The sequence below is a fragment of the Monodelphis domestica genome, chromosome 1 (assembly GCF_027887165.1).
Source record: "Monodelphis domestica isolate mMonDom1 chromosome 1, mMonDom1.pri, whole genome shotgun sequence".
Taxonomy (NCBI): domain Eukaryota; kingdom Metazoa; phylum Chordata; class Mammalia; order Didelphimorphia; family Didelphidae; genus Monodelphis; species Monodelphis domestica.
The window spans coordinates 74,679,859-74,698,038 of record NC_077227.1 but is presented as its reverse complement, the minus strand read 5'-3'; the positions used below and the strand labels follow the sequence as shown (position 1 = coordinate 74,698,038).

General features: G+C 36.1%; 1 protein-coding gene across 1 annotated transcript in view; it reads left to right on the top strand.

Moving 5' to 3' along the window:
* The window catches only part of PARG (poly(ADP-ribose) glycohydrolase), a 162,767-nt gene that overhangs the window by 48,549 nt on the left and 96,038 nt on the right, over positions 1-18,180 (top strand). Inside the window, exon 7 of the mRNA XM_001372494.4 lies at positions 6,156-6,230. Within this exon, the coding sequence (XP_001372531.1) occupies positions 6,156-6,230 (75 nt within the window). The remainder of the gene's footprint in view (positions 1-6,155; positions 6,231-18,180) is intronic.

Here is an 18,180-nt window from a genome sequence, read left to right as displayed (position 1 = left end):
TGCTACTGCTAGTGTTTCTAGTACAATGTCAAATAGTAGAGGTGATAATGGGCATCCTTGTTTCACTCCTGATCTTATTGGGAATGCATCTAGTTTATCCCCATTGCAGATGATATTAGCTGTTGGTTTTAGATATATACTGTTTATTATTTTTAGGAATGACCCTTCTATTCCTATGCTTTCTAGTGTTTTTAATAGGAATGGGTGTTGTATTTTATCGAAGGCTTTTTCTGCATCTATTGAGATAATCATGTGGTTCTTGTTGGTTTGCTTGTTGATGTGGTCAATTATGTGGATGGTTTTCCTAATGTTCAACCAGCCCTGCATCCCTGGTATGAATCCTACTTGATCATGGTGAATGATCCTTCTGATCACTTGCTGGAGTCTTTTTGCTAGTATCCTATTTAAGATTTTTGCATCTATATTCATTAGGGAGATTGGCCTATAGTTTTCTTTCTCTGTTTTTGACCTGCCTGGTTTTGGAATCAGTACCATGTTTGTGTTGTAAAAGGAGTTTGGTAGAACTCCCTTTTTGCTTATTATGTCAAATAGTTTGTATAGTATTGGGATTAACTGTTCTCTGAATGTTTGATAGAATTCACAGGTGAATCCATCAGGCCCTGGGGATTTTTTCTTAGGAAGTTCTTTGATGGGTTGTTGGATTTCAATTTCTGATATGGGATTATTTAAGAATTCTATTTCCTCTTCTGTTAGTCTAAGCAGTTTTTATTTTTGTATATATTCATCCATTTCTCCTAAATTGGTGTATTTATTGCCATATAATTGGGCAAAGTAATTTCTAATGATTGTCTTAATTTCGTCTTCATCGGAGGTGCTGTCCCCCTTTTCATCTTTAATGCTGTGAATTTGCTTTTCTTCCTTCCTTTTTTTAATTAGATTGACCAGTACTTTGTCTATTTTGTTTGTTTTTTCAAAGTACCAGCTTCTTGTTTTATTTATTAAATCAATAGTTCTATCACTTTCGATTTTATTAATATCTCCCTTAATTTTTAGGATTTCTAGTTTGGTTTTCTGCTGGGGGGTTTTAATTTGATCGCTTTCTAGTTTTTTCATTTGCATTTCCAATTGATTGATCTCTGCTCTCCCTTGTTTGTTAATATAAGCATTCAGGGATATGAATTTACCTCTGATTACCGCTTTGGCTGCATCCCAAAAGGTTTGAAAGGATGTTTCGCCATTGTCATTTTCCTCGATGAAATTATTAATTGTTTCTATGATTTCTTCTTTAACTAAACGGTTTTGGAGTATCATATTGTTTAATTTCCAATTGGTTTTAGATTTGGTTTTCCATGTACCATTACTAATCATTATTTTTATTGCCTTGTGATCTGAGAAGGCTGCATTCATTATTTCTGCTTTTCTGCATTTGTGTGCTATGTTTCTGTGACCTAATGTATGGTCAATTTTTGTGAATGTGCCATGTGGTGCTGAGAAGAAGGTGTATTCCTTTTTATCCCTATTTATTTTTCTCCATATGTCTATTAATTCTAATTTTTCTAAGATTTCATTCACTTCTTTTACCTCTTTCTTATTTATTTTTTGATTTAATTTATGTAAATTTGATAATGGTTGGTTTAAGTTTCCCACTAGTATGGTTTTATTGTCTATTTCTTCCTTCAATTCTCCTAGTTTCTCCATTAGATATTTGGGTGCTATATTATTTGGTGCATACATGTTGATTAATGATATTTCCTCATTGTCTAGAGTCCCTTTTAACAAAATATAATTACCTTCCCTATCCCTTTTGATCAGGTCTATTTTTGCATTGGCTTTATCAGATATCATGATTACCACTCCTGCCTTCTTTCTATCAGTTGAGGCCCAGAAGGTCTTACTCCATCCTTTAATTTTGACCTTGTGGGTGTCAACCCGCCTCATGTGTGTTTCTTGAAGACAACATATGGTAGGGTTTTGGATTCTAATCCATTCTGCTATTCCTCTACGTTTTATGGGTGAGTTCATCCCATTCACATTCAAAGTTATGATTGTCATTTGTGGACTCCCTGGCATTTTGATAGCCTTCCCTAATTCTAACCTTTCTTCTTCAGCTCTACCTTTTAGTCCAGTGATTTACTTTAAATCAGTCCCCCTTGTCCCCTCCCTTGATGTTTCCCTTTTTAGTCTCTCCCTTTTTGTTCCCTCCCCCTCCCCCCTCTCTTTCCCTCCCTTTTTGTTCTCCCTCTCCCCCTCCCCTGTAAACCTCAAATTTCCTTAGACTTATAAATGTTAGAAATTTCACCATTGGGATATTTCATACTTGGAAAATTTCTTACTGATAGTCTATTGGAATGGGAACCCCATTGGCATGGGAGGTTCCTTCTCTTCCCTTCTTAAGATTACTTTAGGACAGAAACCCTTTGCTGAACAATGGAAAGGACTTTGACCTATGCTTAAGCATAGAACAGGAATTTCTTTGAGTCTTGATTGATTTTAGAATTGATACAATGGAGATACTTGGAATAAATCTCCACCCTATTCAGTCCTAATAGGATTGAGTAAGGGCTGCAGCCTAGATCAAAATTTAATTATTCCAATCTCTACCATACTCAAGTTAACAGGATTTAGAAAGGGCTGTAGCAAAGGAGTAAAGATTTAATCATTTGAAAATATGACCTTCAACAGACATGTGCAAAAGCCAGAAACCTCTGGGCGGTCCTGGGTTAAGCTAGAGCCTCCATTGGCACAGGGAAATTGATGAAGAGTGATTGGTAGATGTGAGGACTGAGGGGAGGCAACTTGGAGGGTTTCCTTAAAGATAGGGGGTCTGGAGACTCGAGAGGGAGGTGGTTGAGGTTTTGGTCGGTGTGGTTCCTGGGCTCTGAGAAGGCTTGCTCTGAAGGAAGCTGAAGGTGGGGGCCTCTGAGACTGTTTCTCCATTTTGGACACGTGAGTAATAGGGACTGATCTCTTTTCTTTGCCCCAGCTATCTAAGGGCTTGGGCCTTTTGGCCCAGCCTAAACAGAAGGGGTATTTAAGCCCTATTCCCTTCTCTCCCTTTTTCTCTCTCTCTATCTCTAATTCCTTTCTTACTCCTATTGTAATTAAACTCCAAAAAAGGCTGACGGCTGACTTGAGTTTTTCATTTAGGAATTACATAGCTGATTCCTTGGCGACCTTAAATTAATATATATCAGTCTTTTAAAGTGATTCCCTTGTTACACCCCCCTTGGTTTTCCCTTCTCCCTACCCTTGTTGGGTAAGATAGAATTCAAGATCCCAATGGATCAGGATGTTTTTCCGTCTCAGAGTTGATTTCCCTGAGATTGAGGTTTAAGTAAAAAAAAAAACAAAAACCCTGTCTTCCTCTCCTTCTTATAGGAGTTTTCTTCCCCTCCCCTTCCCATGTGAATCTTTGTGTGAGAACGATTATTCTATTTGGTCTTTCTTTACCCCCTATTTATACATTACATTTTCCCCACATATTAGTATACATAGATTGATATAAATGTAATCCTTATAGAAGAGAGTTTGAGTAAAAGAAGAAGATAACATTTTTCCCCTTTCCTTAATATTTACCTTTTCAGGTATTCCTTGCTCTTTGATTTTCGGTATCAAACTTTCCACAGTGCTCTGTTCTTTTCTTTGCAAAAAGTTGGAAATCTTCTATTTTGTTGAATGCCCATACTTTCCCTTGTAAGTATTTTTTTGGAAGTCAGTTTTGCTGGGTAGCTGATTCTTGGTTGGAGACCCAGCTCTCTTGCCTTTCCGAAGATCATGTTCCATGCCTTACGATCATTCAGAGTAGAACTTGGAAGGTCTTGTGTGACCCTGATTGGCATTCCTTTATATCTAAATTGTCTTTTTCTGGCTTCCTGTAGGATTTTTTCTTTTGTTTGATAGCTTTGGAATTTGGCAATTATATTCCTGGGAGTTGTCTTTTGGGGGTTTAGTGTAGAAGGTGTTCTGTGAGCTCTCTCAGTGGCTGTATTGCCCCCTTGTTCTAGAATCTCTGGGCAATTTTCTTTGATTATATCTTGTATCACCATGTCCAGTTTGGTGTTTATTTCTGGCTTTTCTGGGAGTCCAATTATTCTTAAATGATCTCTTCTCCCTCTATTTTCCAGATCTGTCATCTTGTCGGTGAGATATTTTATGTTCTCTTCTAATTTCTTGGTATTTTGGCTTTGCTTTATTAATTCTTGCTCTTTTACACGATCGTTGTCTTCTAGCTGCCTGATTCTGGCCTTTAAAGTCTGGTTTTCCTTTTCAGTTTCATCATACCGGTTTTGTAGATGCGTGAATTTCTTTTGCATTATTTCCAACTTTTCCTCCCAGAAGGCTTCCATCTTTTTGGTCATTTCTGATTCAAATTCTTCATGGGTTTGTGGAGAGTTTCCATTTCCTTTGGAAGATTTTGGAGCATTTTCTTGTATATCTTCTTCTATCTGCTCTGTATTTTGGCTCCTTAGAATGTGTCCATAGTCGCCCCTTTCTTCTTATTTTTCTTGGTATTTTGGGGCTTCTGTGCTTCTGTGGAGTTTGCCATCTCTGAATGTGGAGGATTAGCTTTTCTTATCTCTGTCTGGTGTTCAGAGGCTTTAGTCCTGGGGAGATTGTCGGTTCTATGAGCTTTCCCTGGGTTAAAATGAATATGCCTCACTGGAACTGGAATGGAAGGGTCAGACCACGAGGCCACACTCTACCCTGGCTCTCTGGGTCAGGTTGCTTTCCGGAAGTTGCCTTCAGAATAGCTGGCCGTGAGGCTGTTTCGTCGGCCTGCGGGGGGATGGGCTGGGGCTTCCTGGAGCTCCGAGGGCAGGGACTTTCACTGAGACTTGGATAGCAGGATCCAGCCCGTGAGGCTGTCTTGCCCGCCCTGAGGGTTGCTGTTGTTTCGACCCTGCTCTCTGCCGGGGGAGCTCCGAGGGCAGTGACTTTCACTGGGACTCAGATAGAAGGCCCTGAGGCTTGTTGTTCCGAGGACCCTGCTCTCTGAGCCGGGCCGGGCTGCGGCTTCCCGGAGCCTTGGACTCTGCACTCCTACCCCTTAGGTCCGAGTGATCTCGGGTTCTGGCTTTTGAGTGGGGCCGTACCTTTTGATCCGGGTCCAGGTCCAGGAGGAGGGTTCCCAGGGTCTGTGCTGTTGATCGTTTTGAATTTCGGCACCTTAGGAGCTTATAGTTTGAGATCGGTTGGGAAGGGTTTTCCGGAGATCTGAACTTTAGCTTTCTCTAAGCCGCCATCTTAACCGGAAGTCCTTTATTTTATTTTTTAAACCCTTTCTTTATGTTTTAGAATCAGTACTGCATATTGGTTCCAAGGCAAAAGAGTGACAAGGGCTAGTCAGTTGGGGTTAAATCACACAGGTAGGAAGTGTCTGAGGCTACATTTGAACCTAGGACCTCCCGTTTCTGGACCCGGCAAACCTTAGTTTGCATTAGTTCATGATAGTTTCTGAGTTTCCCTATATTAATTAAAATTATAGTGTTTTTTTTTTTAAACCACATAGTAATGGTGCATTATATTCATGGACTATACTTTGTTTAGCCTTTACCCAGTTGATGGGCATCCATTTTTTTGATTCTTTTGCTGCCATAAAAATTACCCTGAATATTTTGGGGTTTCTTTTTTATCAGTGATCTCCTTGGATACTGATTAACTGTGCAATCTCTGGGTCAAAATGTGTTGCTTTCTAGAATTAATTAATTCATAGGTATTTCAACAATGCATTGGTTTCCTGTTCTTTCTATAGTCCTTCCAGCGTTCATTATACCCATCTTTTATCATCTTTACTTTGCTGAACCCTCCAATATAAAAAATTCCTTGATCAGACTGATAGATGGTAGTAGTTGAGTGGGGTTAGGTAACTGAAAATTTATTTATCGAAATTGAATCTTTTACATGTCCAATCTCCTCTCCCTACAGTCCACAATTGATTAACTTTCTTAATTCCATTTGTCATAGGCTTATTTAAAATGAATGTTTATTTTTCTCTGGGTATTCATACCTCTTGATGTGTGATATATAGTAATGAGGTAATGTGGTAAAAATAATGTGGTGAATTTGTCAGAACTAAGGCATTTCCTGGTAATAATCCACCAGATGGATAATCTGTTAGCAGATAATTTAATTAATTATACAACTATTCTCTACCATAACAAGTAACTTAGATTTTGTTCATGCTTTTTTCATAGGATGCTATATTGAAATATAATGTTGCATATGCCAAGAAATGGGACTTTACAGCTTTGGTCGACTTCTGGGATAAGGTAGAGTATATTTGTCGTATAATAATTGGAAACAGCTGTTGAAAATAGTCATAATTTGTTGTTTCTGCCTGTGTTCCCTTATTTTCAGATATCTTATTTGATCAAATCATCTACTTGCTCATTCAGTAACAACATTTATTTTGGTATATTACTTCAAATTATGAATTTTCTTCCTTTATATAATTGTAGTTAAAGTGAATCTTATAATTTTGATTGCCTAGTAAAAATATTAATCAGTCATGAGTCCAGTTAGTCATATTAATTCAGTTGTCCATTTGTTCATTCAACAACCATTTATTAAATATCCACTATGTACATCTAATGTATTCTGGATTTTTAGAAGGTGCTGGCATCCTAAAATTACAGGTTTTAGAACTGAAACAGGCTTTACAGATCATCTAGCCTGGCCCCCTCATTTTACCTATGAGACTCAGAGTTTCAATGACTAGTATTCTATAGCTATGATTTGAATCCAAATTCTCTGACCCCATATCCATTATGCTTTCCATTATACTTTGTTTGGGAGAATGATATTTCCTTATGTCAAGGGTTTAGATAATTTATATTTAGCTTACTAGAGTCATTGTAATAATTATTAGAATTATTCAAGTTTTATTCACTGGAATTTTTTTCTGTGATATCACTGTATGGATTACCAATTTGCCTTCTAACGCTCTTGGAACTGATAGGATTATGGCAAAAGGGAGTAAAAGTATTCTAAAACAAAGCAAAGAAGGCAATTCCAAGTGATACAAATTAGATTGGTTTAACATTTTATAGTTATTTTTTTTTAAACCCTTACCTTCCATCTTGAGGTGTAATGGGGAAATTTAGGTCTCTGGGAGAGGGTTATAATATTGTAATGGTTAAGAATGTGGCTACAGGATTTATGTAATATTAAACAATGGCCGCCAAGGAATTTACTTATGAAATTCCTAAAAATGAAACACTCAAGTCAGAATGAAGTTTATGGAGGTTTAATCACACTGGGAGTAGGGAAAAGGATAGGGAGAGAAGGAGAGAAGAGAAAAAGGGAAAGGGGCTACTCAACCTCTGACCAAGGCAGAGGGAGTTTTAGGCCCAAAGGCCCAGGTGGAAAGAGTCAGTCCTTAACTCACGTGACCAATCTGAAGGAAAGCTGTCTGTGGGCATCCTCCCTCTCCAAGCTCCTAACACCAACTCCTCCTAACACCAACTCGCGTCTCCCTCTCCCCACAGGAAGTGCGCGAATTCCAGAGGCTGTTCCCTACCTCACTTCCTGTGTCTCACAAAATCCAATGGTTGGCTCTAGCTTGGCTTAGGACAGCCCAGGTGGGCAGTTAGTTATTTCTGATTTGTCATTGACTAGCACATGCCCGTGTAGTGTGGGTGTGCACAATTTTGGGTGCTAGACCAAGATGGAGACTTTATAAAATTCACAGAGGTCAATACTGTGTATTGGCTTCAAGGCAGAAGAGTGGTAAGGGCTAGGCAATGGGGGGTCAAGTGACTTGCCCAGGGTCACACAGCTAGGAAGTGTCTGAGGCCAGATTTGAACCTAGGACCTCCTGTCTCTAGGCCTGGTTCTCAATCCACTGAGCTACCCAGCTGCCCCCTTTTATAGTTATTTTAAAAAATTTATCATTAATAAGTTTTTGTCCTGTGGATTTCTTTCATAAGTTAAGAAAACATTTGCAAAATATAAACTTTTTTTAACCTTTGAAATTATATTCTATATCAGTGATGGCAAACTTATGACATGGGTGCCAAAGATGACATACAGAGAACACTCTCTGTGAGCACTTCGCCACCCACCACCTCCAGAGTTCATTAATAGAAAGGTAGAGAGACTCAGGTATAGCTGCTCCCCTCCCCCTCTTCACTATGCCTAAAGACATTTTTTTAACATCACTCACCCCTCCTTCCAGCAGCCCAATGGGAGCTCTTTTTCCCTCCCCAGTATGGGGTAAGGGGGAGGGGCATGACCAGCATGTGGTGAGGGAGGGGCATGGCATACAGTTTGGGGGGGTGGGACCCCAGGACTCAGTCTCTAAAAAATTCACCATCACTGTTCTATAGCCTGTCTTTCAAAATACACACAATTTTTTTCCCCTGCAAATCAGGTTGGTAAAGTGACTGTTGAAGATTGTATTATAGTATCCTAGTGACTCCTGTTGTGATACTTGTGAAATATTTGGACATCTTCAGTGTTTTCAAACTTTGATGGTATTATTTTTATTACTAGGCATAGTTATCAGTGGCAAAGCTTATGGATTTAGGATGCTATTGGATTCTTCATTACATCTTAACTTTAAATCAGTGAAGTTTCCCTTAATTGTGTGAAATGTTTGTTACCCTACCCTTTCTATACCTGACTTTTATATAGCTATGGATCCTTTTTTTTTTTTTAACCCTTACCTTCTGTCTTAGAATCAATACTGTGTATTGGTTCCAAGGCAGAAGAGTGGTAAGGGCTTGGCGATGGGGGTTAAGTGACTTGCCCAGGGTCATACAGGTTAGATTTGAATCCAGGACCTCTGGTCTCTAGACCTGGTTCCCAATCTACTGAGCCACCCAGCTGCTCCCATAACAATAGATTCTTGATCCTCCTCTACTGGTGGTGATTATAATACCCTCTGGGATTCTTGTCTTCTCTTTTGTAAATCCTTCATTCAGTATCTACCAATGTCTTAGAACTTGCCCTTGGTCCTTTTGATATTTTGTGAGTATAGCACAGAACTCGGGTCTACTGCTTATTATCACTTACTCTTGAATACTCATCTCATCCACCTTTTTTGCTAGGATTAATGTCTTTTGTACCATCTCTTTTGTGCAAGTCATTTTGATTAGATACTTTGGCTTCCTTCTAACTACTCCAGTTTTTGTTTGTTTGTTTGTTTTACATTTCCCTTTGGGACACTTGTTTTTATTCTGAAATGTGGTGTGTGATCTTGTAGCATCATTGGAAGAATCATAATTTTTTTAAAAAGGCCTCTTGGCATCAAGCAGACACTTTTCCAGACCTTAACACCATTTTCATACTTAATTCTTGCTTGATCATTGTCTATCTGTACCTTCTATCCAAGAGTTATACATAATGATATGCATGTAACATGTTGGTAATGTATGCTGAGTGCTAACTTAGTGGACTTCCTGTCCACATTCATGTTAGACTCTGGGTAATTATGTGTCTTCATTTTGATTTTTTAGAGGGAAAAGTTAGAACAATATCTCTTAAATTACTATATTTTTAAAATTAACATACATATGTGAACCATTTTATAGAAAAGATTATTGAGCATGCATGTAAATAATGTTAACTATAAGTTTGGACTTTTGCAATACTGAACTGAAGAATGAAAGTGTCACAGAAACATGCTGTAATTCAAAGCATTTGAAGTAAATATTTTCCCTTATCTGCTGTGTTTGTATTGAAATCACTTGCTGCATCCTGGCAGATGTCAGACTGTGTCAAGGGTATAATAACTAGGTCTTCCACTGGTTGTCTTTCACTCTGATGTTGGCAGATTAATGCATTTTAATATCTCTCCTGCTTGCTTTGATTGTCTTAATTGACCTTTAACCATCAAAAGTCAAGGTCCATTTTTATAGTAGTACTTATAAAATCCAAACTAATCTATCATCTTTGTAGTATCAGTAATTTTGTCTGGTTTATTGAGCCTTTGGTATGTGTGATTCTGAAAGGTGGGCATAAAATACATAATGCAGGTTTTCAGCCTGTTGGAATATTAGAATAGTAAATATGTTTTCTTTTTAAATCCCTAAACCAAAATATTTCTTTGCTTTTACAGAGGTCTTATTTTTTGATACTATAGAAAGTTTCAAGGTAATTGCAATTGTGGCCTTGAGATTTTCTGTTCATTGTTTTTTTAATGATTTTTTAAATTAATTTTTTCCTGTTCGTTCTTACTAAAGTCATCAGAACATAAGAAAAATGCAGATGGTCCATTTGCATTTTGTAATCTTCCAGGCCCAAATTGAATATTTTGATTTATTTTTCTGGGAAGATCATATTAAATTTGATACTCTGAAGTGGCAGTAAAACATGCTACTGATTAAGATATTACTGGAACCTTCCTCTGATTTAAAGCAATACTATTTTCTCCCCTTAATCAAGAATCCTCAAACATGGTTGCCTTTTTCCTTAGTGTGATGACCTTGACCAGAAAGAATGATGCATTCCTCTAAAGGTATAAGACATTTTGACAAGTTTAATGTAAAGAGCAAATGTGAGTGAATTACCATGATACTTATGGTATTTTATAACTCTTTGGAGATAGAAGTCATTGTTTCTGTAGAGACTGAACTGCATATTTCTTAGTCATTGCATATTGACTATTTTCCATCTTTTCTCCAATAATGATAGGTTGTCCTGCCTAAAAATGAAGAGATTAGAATTTCTTTTATATCAAAAATGAGAGTTAGAGCAGGAAAAGACTATGGAGGTTTAATTTACTTTTCATTTGTTTCCATCTTGCACCTGATTTCTAGATGGATAGCACAGAATGCTGACCATTTACAGCACGAGAGAAAAGTATAGTTAGGTAGATTTAACGAAAAGAAGCTCACCTTTACAATTGTATATGTCTTAGCATCAAATCATGATGAAACTGTCTTTCTTTAAATTTTATGTTTGTGGGATTGGGAAAAGAAAACAGATTTGTTTGAGGAGGGCAATTTTTTAATTAGGTTTTTGTAAGTTGCTAAAAAGTCCTGTCTGGTGACTGTTTCATATTATGTGTATCTACCTGCTGGAATGGGAGTGATTACTTCTCTTTTAATTGCTCTTAACTTTTGCCTATTAGCACAATAGTTCATCACTTCAATGTCACAATAAATAGAGAAGAGAAAATTTCAGATAAGTATCAAATATAGGATGGTACTATTCATTTAGTTTTGGAATAAAATTTATTTTGGAATTGTGTTCTGAAAAGTTTTCCTTTTATTTTGTCTTTTGAGTGATGAATTTTGTAACCAGTGCCACCTTTTAAAATGACAAACTATTTAAGATTACCTACCATTTATTCTGAATTTATAAGTACTGATCACGTTTTACAAATGTTATCCTCAAGGTTAAGATAAGCAGAAGTTCCCCATGTTAACATACTCATTTGGATGGAGGTTAAGGAATATCTTCATTGATTTAATTATTTTCTTACAGCAAAACTACTGAATATGCCAAAACGTAATTTGAAAATTTTTTATTTGGAAATTAAACTGCAAAAGTGCTGCTAAGTAAAAGTGGCAGATATTTAGTGCTTTTTGCATCTTAAATGCTAACATTAGCCTTCCTCCCTGCCAGCTGTTGGAAGTACCAGGAATGAGTATGCTGTTTTATGGCCCTCTTGTGTAGTGTTCCATTAAATTAAATCTAAAACACTTGCTATAATTCATATTCCAAATGAATCAATACTTTTAATGCTGCAGATTTCCACAGGATGAGACAACTAATTTCTATTATGTTAGAGAAAGAAGAGTGTGATTTTAAGCTTTTTTTGGAATATTTTGAATACTGTTATCTTAATGCATATGGTTGATACTTTATAGAGTTGATGCAATTCTTTGTTGAGGTTTCATAAGTAACTTGTTAAATTTATATATTAACATAATATAATTGAATTAAAGTAGAAAGTTATTCAATATGATAAACTATTTAAATTCTCTGAGTAAATTTATGTGATGAACACTTTTAAGAATAAAATTAATATTTATGACAAACTTTTTTTAAAAGCATTAATGATTAAAAGGAAAAATAGACTATAATAAGCATATTACAAAGGATTTTCATTCTTGCATTTTACTTAATGTTGCGATAAGATGTCTTAGATCTGAAGTTGGAAGAAAGAATGATTGGGCCGAGATTTAGAGGTAGATTGTATAGGAACATTCTTGTTTCCTGTTACAGGTTTTCTATATGGAAATAGTATGTTTAAAGCAGATAGAGACAAAATAATGAGAAAGTTGGAGGAAAGGGCAGAAAATTATTTTTTTAAATGTATCTAGCTCTTTAGTACATGGTGCAATTTAAGAAAACTGTAAAAATGAAAAGGGGGAAGTTGCTCAGAATACCTCAGCTAATTGTCTGATCTCAATGCAAAAATCAAACTGGAAAAAATAAATTTTTTGCCAATTAAAAAAAAACCCATACACATATATACAGAAAAAGGTACCCTTAATCTGTTTTTATTAATATTTTTTGCCTCTGATTAACTTGTACAGTATTCTTTAGTTAAAAGACCTTTAAGTTATTAGGTATATCTTTAAGAAATTGCAGGCTTTTTGATTCCAGAGAAATGAAAGCCATCCTGGGGAGGGGTCTGCAAAGACTGAAAATTGCTATTAAATGTTGAATCAAATGTTTCCACCCGAGGGAGATAAAAGATCTAGTGTGTTGTAGAGGAAAGATTGCTTAGATTTGGGAGCCCAGGGTTTTACTTGATCTTTTTATGCTGTTCTTGGACATGTGACTACCGTTGTTAGCTTCAATTTCCTCATTTTGATAATAATGAGTGATTGAATGAGTACATAAATGAAGCTTTTATTATGTGCTTTCTACATACAAACCAGTATACTAAGCACTAGAGATACAATTTGAAAAGTAAGACTAATCCCTGCTCTCAAAGAACTCATGTATTAAGACTGGAAGTCAGATGGAACTGACCCATGGGATTTTAGGTAGAGAGGCAAGGCAGGTGGAAATTCTTCTTTCTAAATGCCATTTCCATTGATAAAAATTTATAACAGTCTTTGATGATGTTCAACTATATGATAATGCCAAGGACTTTGGTGGCAAGAACTTTCTTTTCTGGGTCTTCAGTAGGTGTTACTGTAGCACCTACAGGAGCAATTGCTAGGCTATCTTGTTAAAGAAATTGCTACCCAGGAGGAGTGAGGGTACTGGGCTAGAAGCATTGCTATTCCTAAGACTTTTGGGTTCATAGTGCTAGACTGTCTCCAATAGGATTTAATGAAGAGATTTAGGCCCTTTCCAGCTTGAATATTCTAAAACTATAAAGCCAAGAACTAGAATAAACATATGACAGTGATGCATTATTTACCCTTCTGTTTCTTATTGGAAACTATTTACTAAGCATATGTCCATGTGTGGAAACATGAAAGAGCATGTACTGTACTTAACAATTCTCTAGTCATTTATCTTTGTGTTATTGAAACAATGAGTTTATATCCTGAAACATTAACTATTTTGTCATATGATTGCTTATTACTCAATGACCTGGGAAAGGTCATCTGAAAGCTTTCTATCTTGCTTCTTTAATCTTCCTCTCCAATGATTTTGTTTAAAATCATTAGTAATGATGAACTTGTTCATGAATATAAACAAGTATTTTTAAAGTGGTATTCCCTGAATTCTAGTAAAATTGATGCTGGCACATAGGGGTTTCATTTATCAATCTTCATTTGCTCATTTGGATAAAAAAGCAGATGATAGCTATCCTTCTGCTTTATGCAGTATTTATTTTATTATCTAAAAATCCTATGAAAATGAATGTTAGTAAGTCTACTTTGCAATCCCTCTAATGATAAAGCTTCTTTTAGCATTTCATCTGATTTTTTAGTCATTGATATGCAGTTTTTTATATGGTACCATGTTTTAAAGCACAACCTTACTGTGAATGATTTTATATTTCTTCTTGGTACACAGTTCACTCAAGAATATTAACAACTCACATTTATATATCAGTTTAAGGTTTGCAGATTGTTTTCATCCCAACAACTCTTTAAGACAGGTAGTCGTATTATTTTATAGATAGGGAAATTGGGCTCTTAGAGGTTAAATTTCTTGTATGAGACAATTCAAGCCTAGGTTTTCTTATTCCCATTTCCTTCATTATTTTCATGCTGACTGATTGAAAACAAATAAATACTTTTGTATAATTTTTGTAAAATTTTATAAAAACAAATTTTGAAATGTTATCAAGGTGAATCAAATACATTAGGTTAAAACTGCTTCATTTTTCTTTTTGGTTTTTCATTTGAATTTTTCCAGATATTTGATCTATCTTTGCAGCGTGTGTGTCTGTGTGTGTGTTTATACATGGATAGAGAATGAATATATGATTTTATTGATTCTCTCAACTAAAGCAGTTTGGCCCCTTTTTAGACTGTTAGAGCCTTAGAAAGTTGCTGAGAGCTCAGAGAACTTAAGTGGTTTGCCCAAGCCTTCCTGTCTTCCAGGCCAGTTTTCACCACCATGACTCTCTCTTTTCTCTATGTTTGGGCACAAGTGCAGTCCAAGAAAATAATAATCTTAGCCAGCATATGTGTAAAACTTTAGAAATGAATGATTTGCATGATCTCTTTAGAATTTCATAAGGAAGGAAGAACATAGGCATTTATTGATTGCCTTTTGTGTGCCAGGCACCATGTCAAATGCTTTATAAATATTTAATTTGATTCTCACAACAATCTGGAATAGGTCACTATTACTATTTAGAACTTGAAAGATAAAGCAGAGAAGAGTGTCTTTTTAATATTGTGTTTGAAACATTTAAAATTAACAAAAATACCAAGATTTCTTTAAAACAAGAAATGGGATTAGTAACTTCAAGTCTGGTTGCCTAATGCAGCTTAATTAGTCTTTGTGTCTATCATACTAAAAAATTAAAGTCAAAGTACTTGCCACTTAGATACTTACAATAAAAACCTGACTTTTCTTTTATCAATTAATTTCTCAGGATCTAGAGATACAGCAGTAACACTGGTGATGTGACTTTGTCTCATGAATTTCTCTGTTTCAAGATGATAACAGACCTATCCAGTTTTTATTCCTCATTAGTTTTCTTGAGAGTTAATACGGGTACTGAGTAGAGTGCTGAGCATAGAGTCAGGAAGATCTGTATTCAGATCTTAAATTTTATATGGCTGGACTGTATATTTAATTGGTGGTTGCCCGGGATTTAATTTCTAAATCCCAAAATGAATTACTAAAGTAAAATGGAATTTATTGTAGTTTATTTTACAATAGAGGGAAGATATTTAGGAAGAGAGAAAAGGGCAGAAAGAGAAAGAGAAAGCTATGGCTTCCTCAGAGCCAGTTAGAAATTCTAAGCCCCAGCCAGGGGAAAGGAGTCTCAAGACAATGGGCCTTTCTCAGAGGTTCACACTTCCAGAAAGACAAGGAAACTAAGTCAGCCTTTCACTCACCACTATTTGAGGTTTCTTGCAGGAGCTCCTCGAGGGGTCCAGTTCCACTGCCAAGTGCCTTGACTCCAAGTTTGAGTGTTTGTCTTCCAGTCTCTCCTCAAGTGTCTCTTCCAGTCTCTCCCCCGAGTGACTCTTCTTCACTCCAAGCCCAAGTGACTGATCCAGTCCAACTCCACGTTACTGAATCTTGATCTGTGGATACACCCTCTTGTGTGCCTCTGTTTCTTCTATTTAAAGATCTTTTTCTCTTGTGTCATCTCCCCTAAATTTTTTATATCTACCAATCACAGCAGAAACTCCTCTCCAGGACCGCCCATTCTTTCACAGGTGGGTCACAGACCTCCTACTCAGTGTATGAAATGGGTGTTCACACTTTTTGTGGTTAGTTCACACCTTTTTGTAGTTAGTTCACACCTTTTTGTGGTTAAACTGGATAGATTTACTTTAAATACTGGGTTAATACTTTTGGGGATTAAAATCTAAAAATAGGGGATTACAATTTAATCTTCACAATAAAGGAAGAGCTAAGTACCTTCATTGTTACAATCAGGAGAGAGCCAAATCCAGTCTTCACAGATCCCACATCTGGAACTTACTAGGAGAACAGAAATAGGCAAGTCCCATAATCTCTCTGAGCATCAGTTTATTTATCTATCAAAAAAAATATTTCACAATTGTTTCCTTACCATTAAAACAGGTAATAACCTCAGAGGATTGTTGGAGATCACTAAGTGGTACAGTGGATTAAACACTTGGCTTAGAGTTAGGAAGACTTGAGTTCAAATCTAACCTTAGATACTAGTAGCTGTGTGGCCCTGGATAAGTTATTTAATTTCTGTCTACCTCAGTTTTGTTATGTGTAAAATGGTAATAATAACAGCATCTACCTGTCATGGTGATTATAAAGATCAAAAGCAATAATATTTGTAAATCTTGATGTGTTATGTAAGTATAATATATGTTATTTTTGTTGGTGTTATAAATAAAGTATTTTTCTGCACTAAGAAGCATTTTTGACAGTATCAGGTGATGAGAATTTTCAAACCACTTGTAGTTCCGAAGTGAAGAATAGACTGTTTATTGTATGATTATAGTTAGATATGATATAGAGGCTTGGATCTCTTTTCCTATTTCATTTTACTAAATCCCTGAACTCCAGCTATTTACCCTATATTCTAGGGCCCAATATCACACCCAGAGAGATTTGTTAGAAGTCTGTGGTATGCATCTGTTATCATTGGTGGAACATTGTGGAATCTTATGTTACAGGGATTCCCAGTCTTCTGTAGCTCCATATATGTTATAAACCCCCCAAAATTTCAGTGGGGTCTTTCTGAACATTTTCCAATCATCTTGGCTTTTATTTTAGACTTGATTGTAGTTTATAAAAGGCAGTCATGTCTTTCAGTATAAGCTAAAGATAGTCCTGTTACATTTAATTATAAGAGATTATTTATATTTTCTTGTTTTGCTGGATTTTTTATTTGAATGTAGTTTGAAATGTGAAAGTGTGTATGTGTCTGTCAGCTGTCTATCTTTAAAGAGGCGGTATGGTGTAATGTTAGCCTGAGAGCTAGGAGACCTCATTTTGAGTCTTGGCTTTGCCTTTTACTAGCCTTATAACTATGTGGTATGCCATTAAATTACTTTGGGCTTTAGTTTCTTTATGTATAGTGGATATAGGAGTGTTGGATGTGGTAATCAAGGGTACCTTCTAACTCCAGAGTTCTTGACTGATTACTTTCATTAAGTAATACTTAATAGTATTAGTAGTAATAGTAATAGTATTAGTGTTACAGTATTAGTAATATAGTATTAGAATTTGTTTGCATCTTTTTTTTCAAGAATTTGTCACAAGGGGGTGCCCTCAAGCCATCTGGTAAAATGATTTTCAAGTTTGTCCTTAATCCCAGTATAGAATTTTTGAGCTTGAAGGAACTTTAGAAATCACTGGCTCCAGTCTGTCTACAGATAGATTTCAGAGTCTGCAAATTTGTATGAGGAAGAATCTTTATTTTCACTAACCTCCAACTGAAATGCAGCATTTCTTTTGATTTTGAATGTGATTAACAATCTGTAGTGGTCACTAGGCTTTACTAGATTGTGTTAGAGTCTGTGATACACAAAAGATTAAGAAACCCTGATATAGACTGACCATTTCATTTTATAGCTGACTACGGTTCCATAGATGTCCAGTGACTTTCCTGTGCTTACACATACATTCACATTAGCATGACAGCTTTCTTTCTTTAAGAGAGTGACTTAAATTTAATATGTAATTTATGGTATTATCTACATGGTGAGATATATAAATTAGTTGACAGATATTCTTTGTACATGCTGAAATCTGTACCTGGTATGGGTATTGCCTAAAGTACAGGCATACTTCATTTTTTTTTTTGGTGCCAGGCTTTATTGTGCTTCACAGGTACAGCATTTTTTTTGCAGATAGAATTTTGTGGCACCCTGTGTCAAGCAAGTCTTTCCGCATCATTTTTCCAACAGCCTGTGTTCACATTGTGTCTCTATGTTACATTTTGGTAATTCTCACAATATTTAAATCTTTTTCATTATTACATCTGCTGTGGTGATTTTTGAATAGGGATCTTTGATGTTACTATTGTAATTATTTTGAGGTGCCACAAAATGTACCTATATAAGATGGCAAACTTAATAGATAGATGTGTGTGCTCAGACTACTTCACCAATTGGCAGTTCCCCTGCTGCTCTCCCTTTCTTCAGGCCTCCCTAATATCTGAGACAAGCAGTATTAAAATTTGGTCCA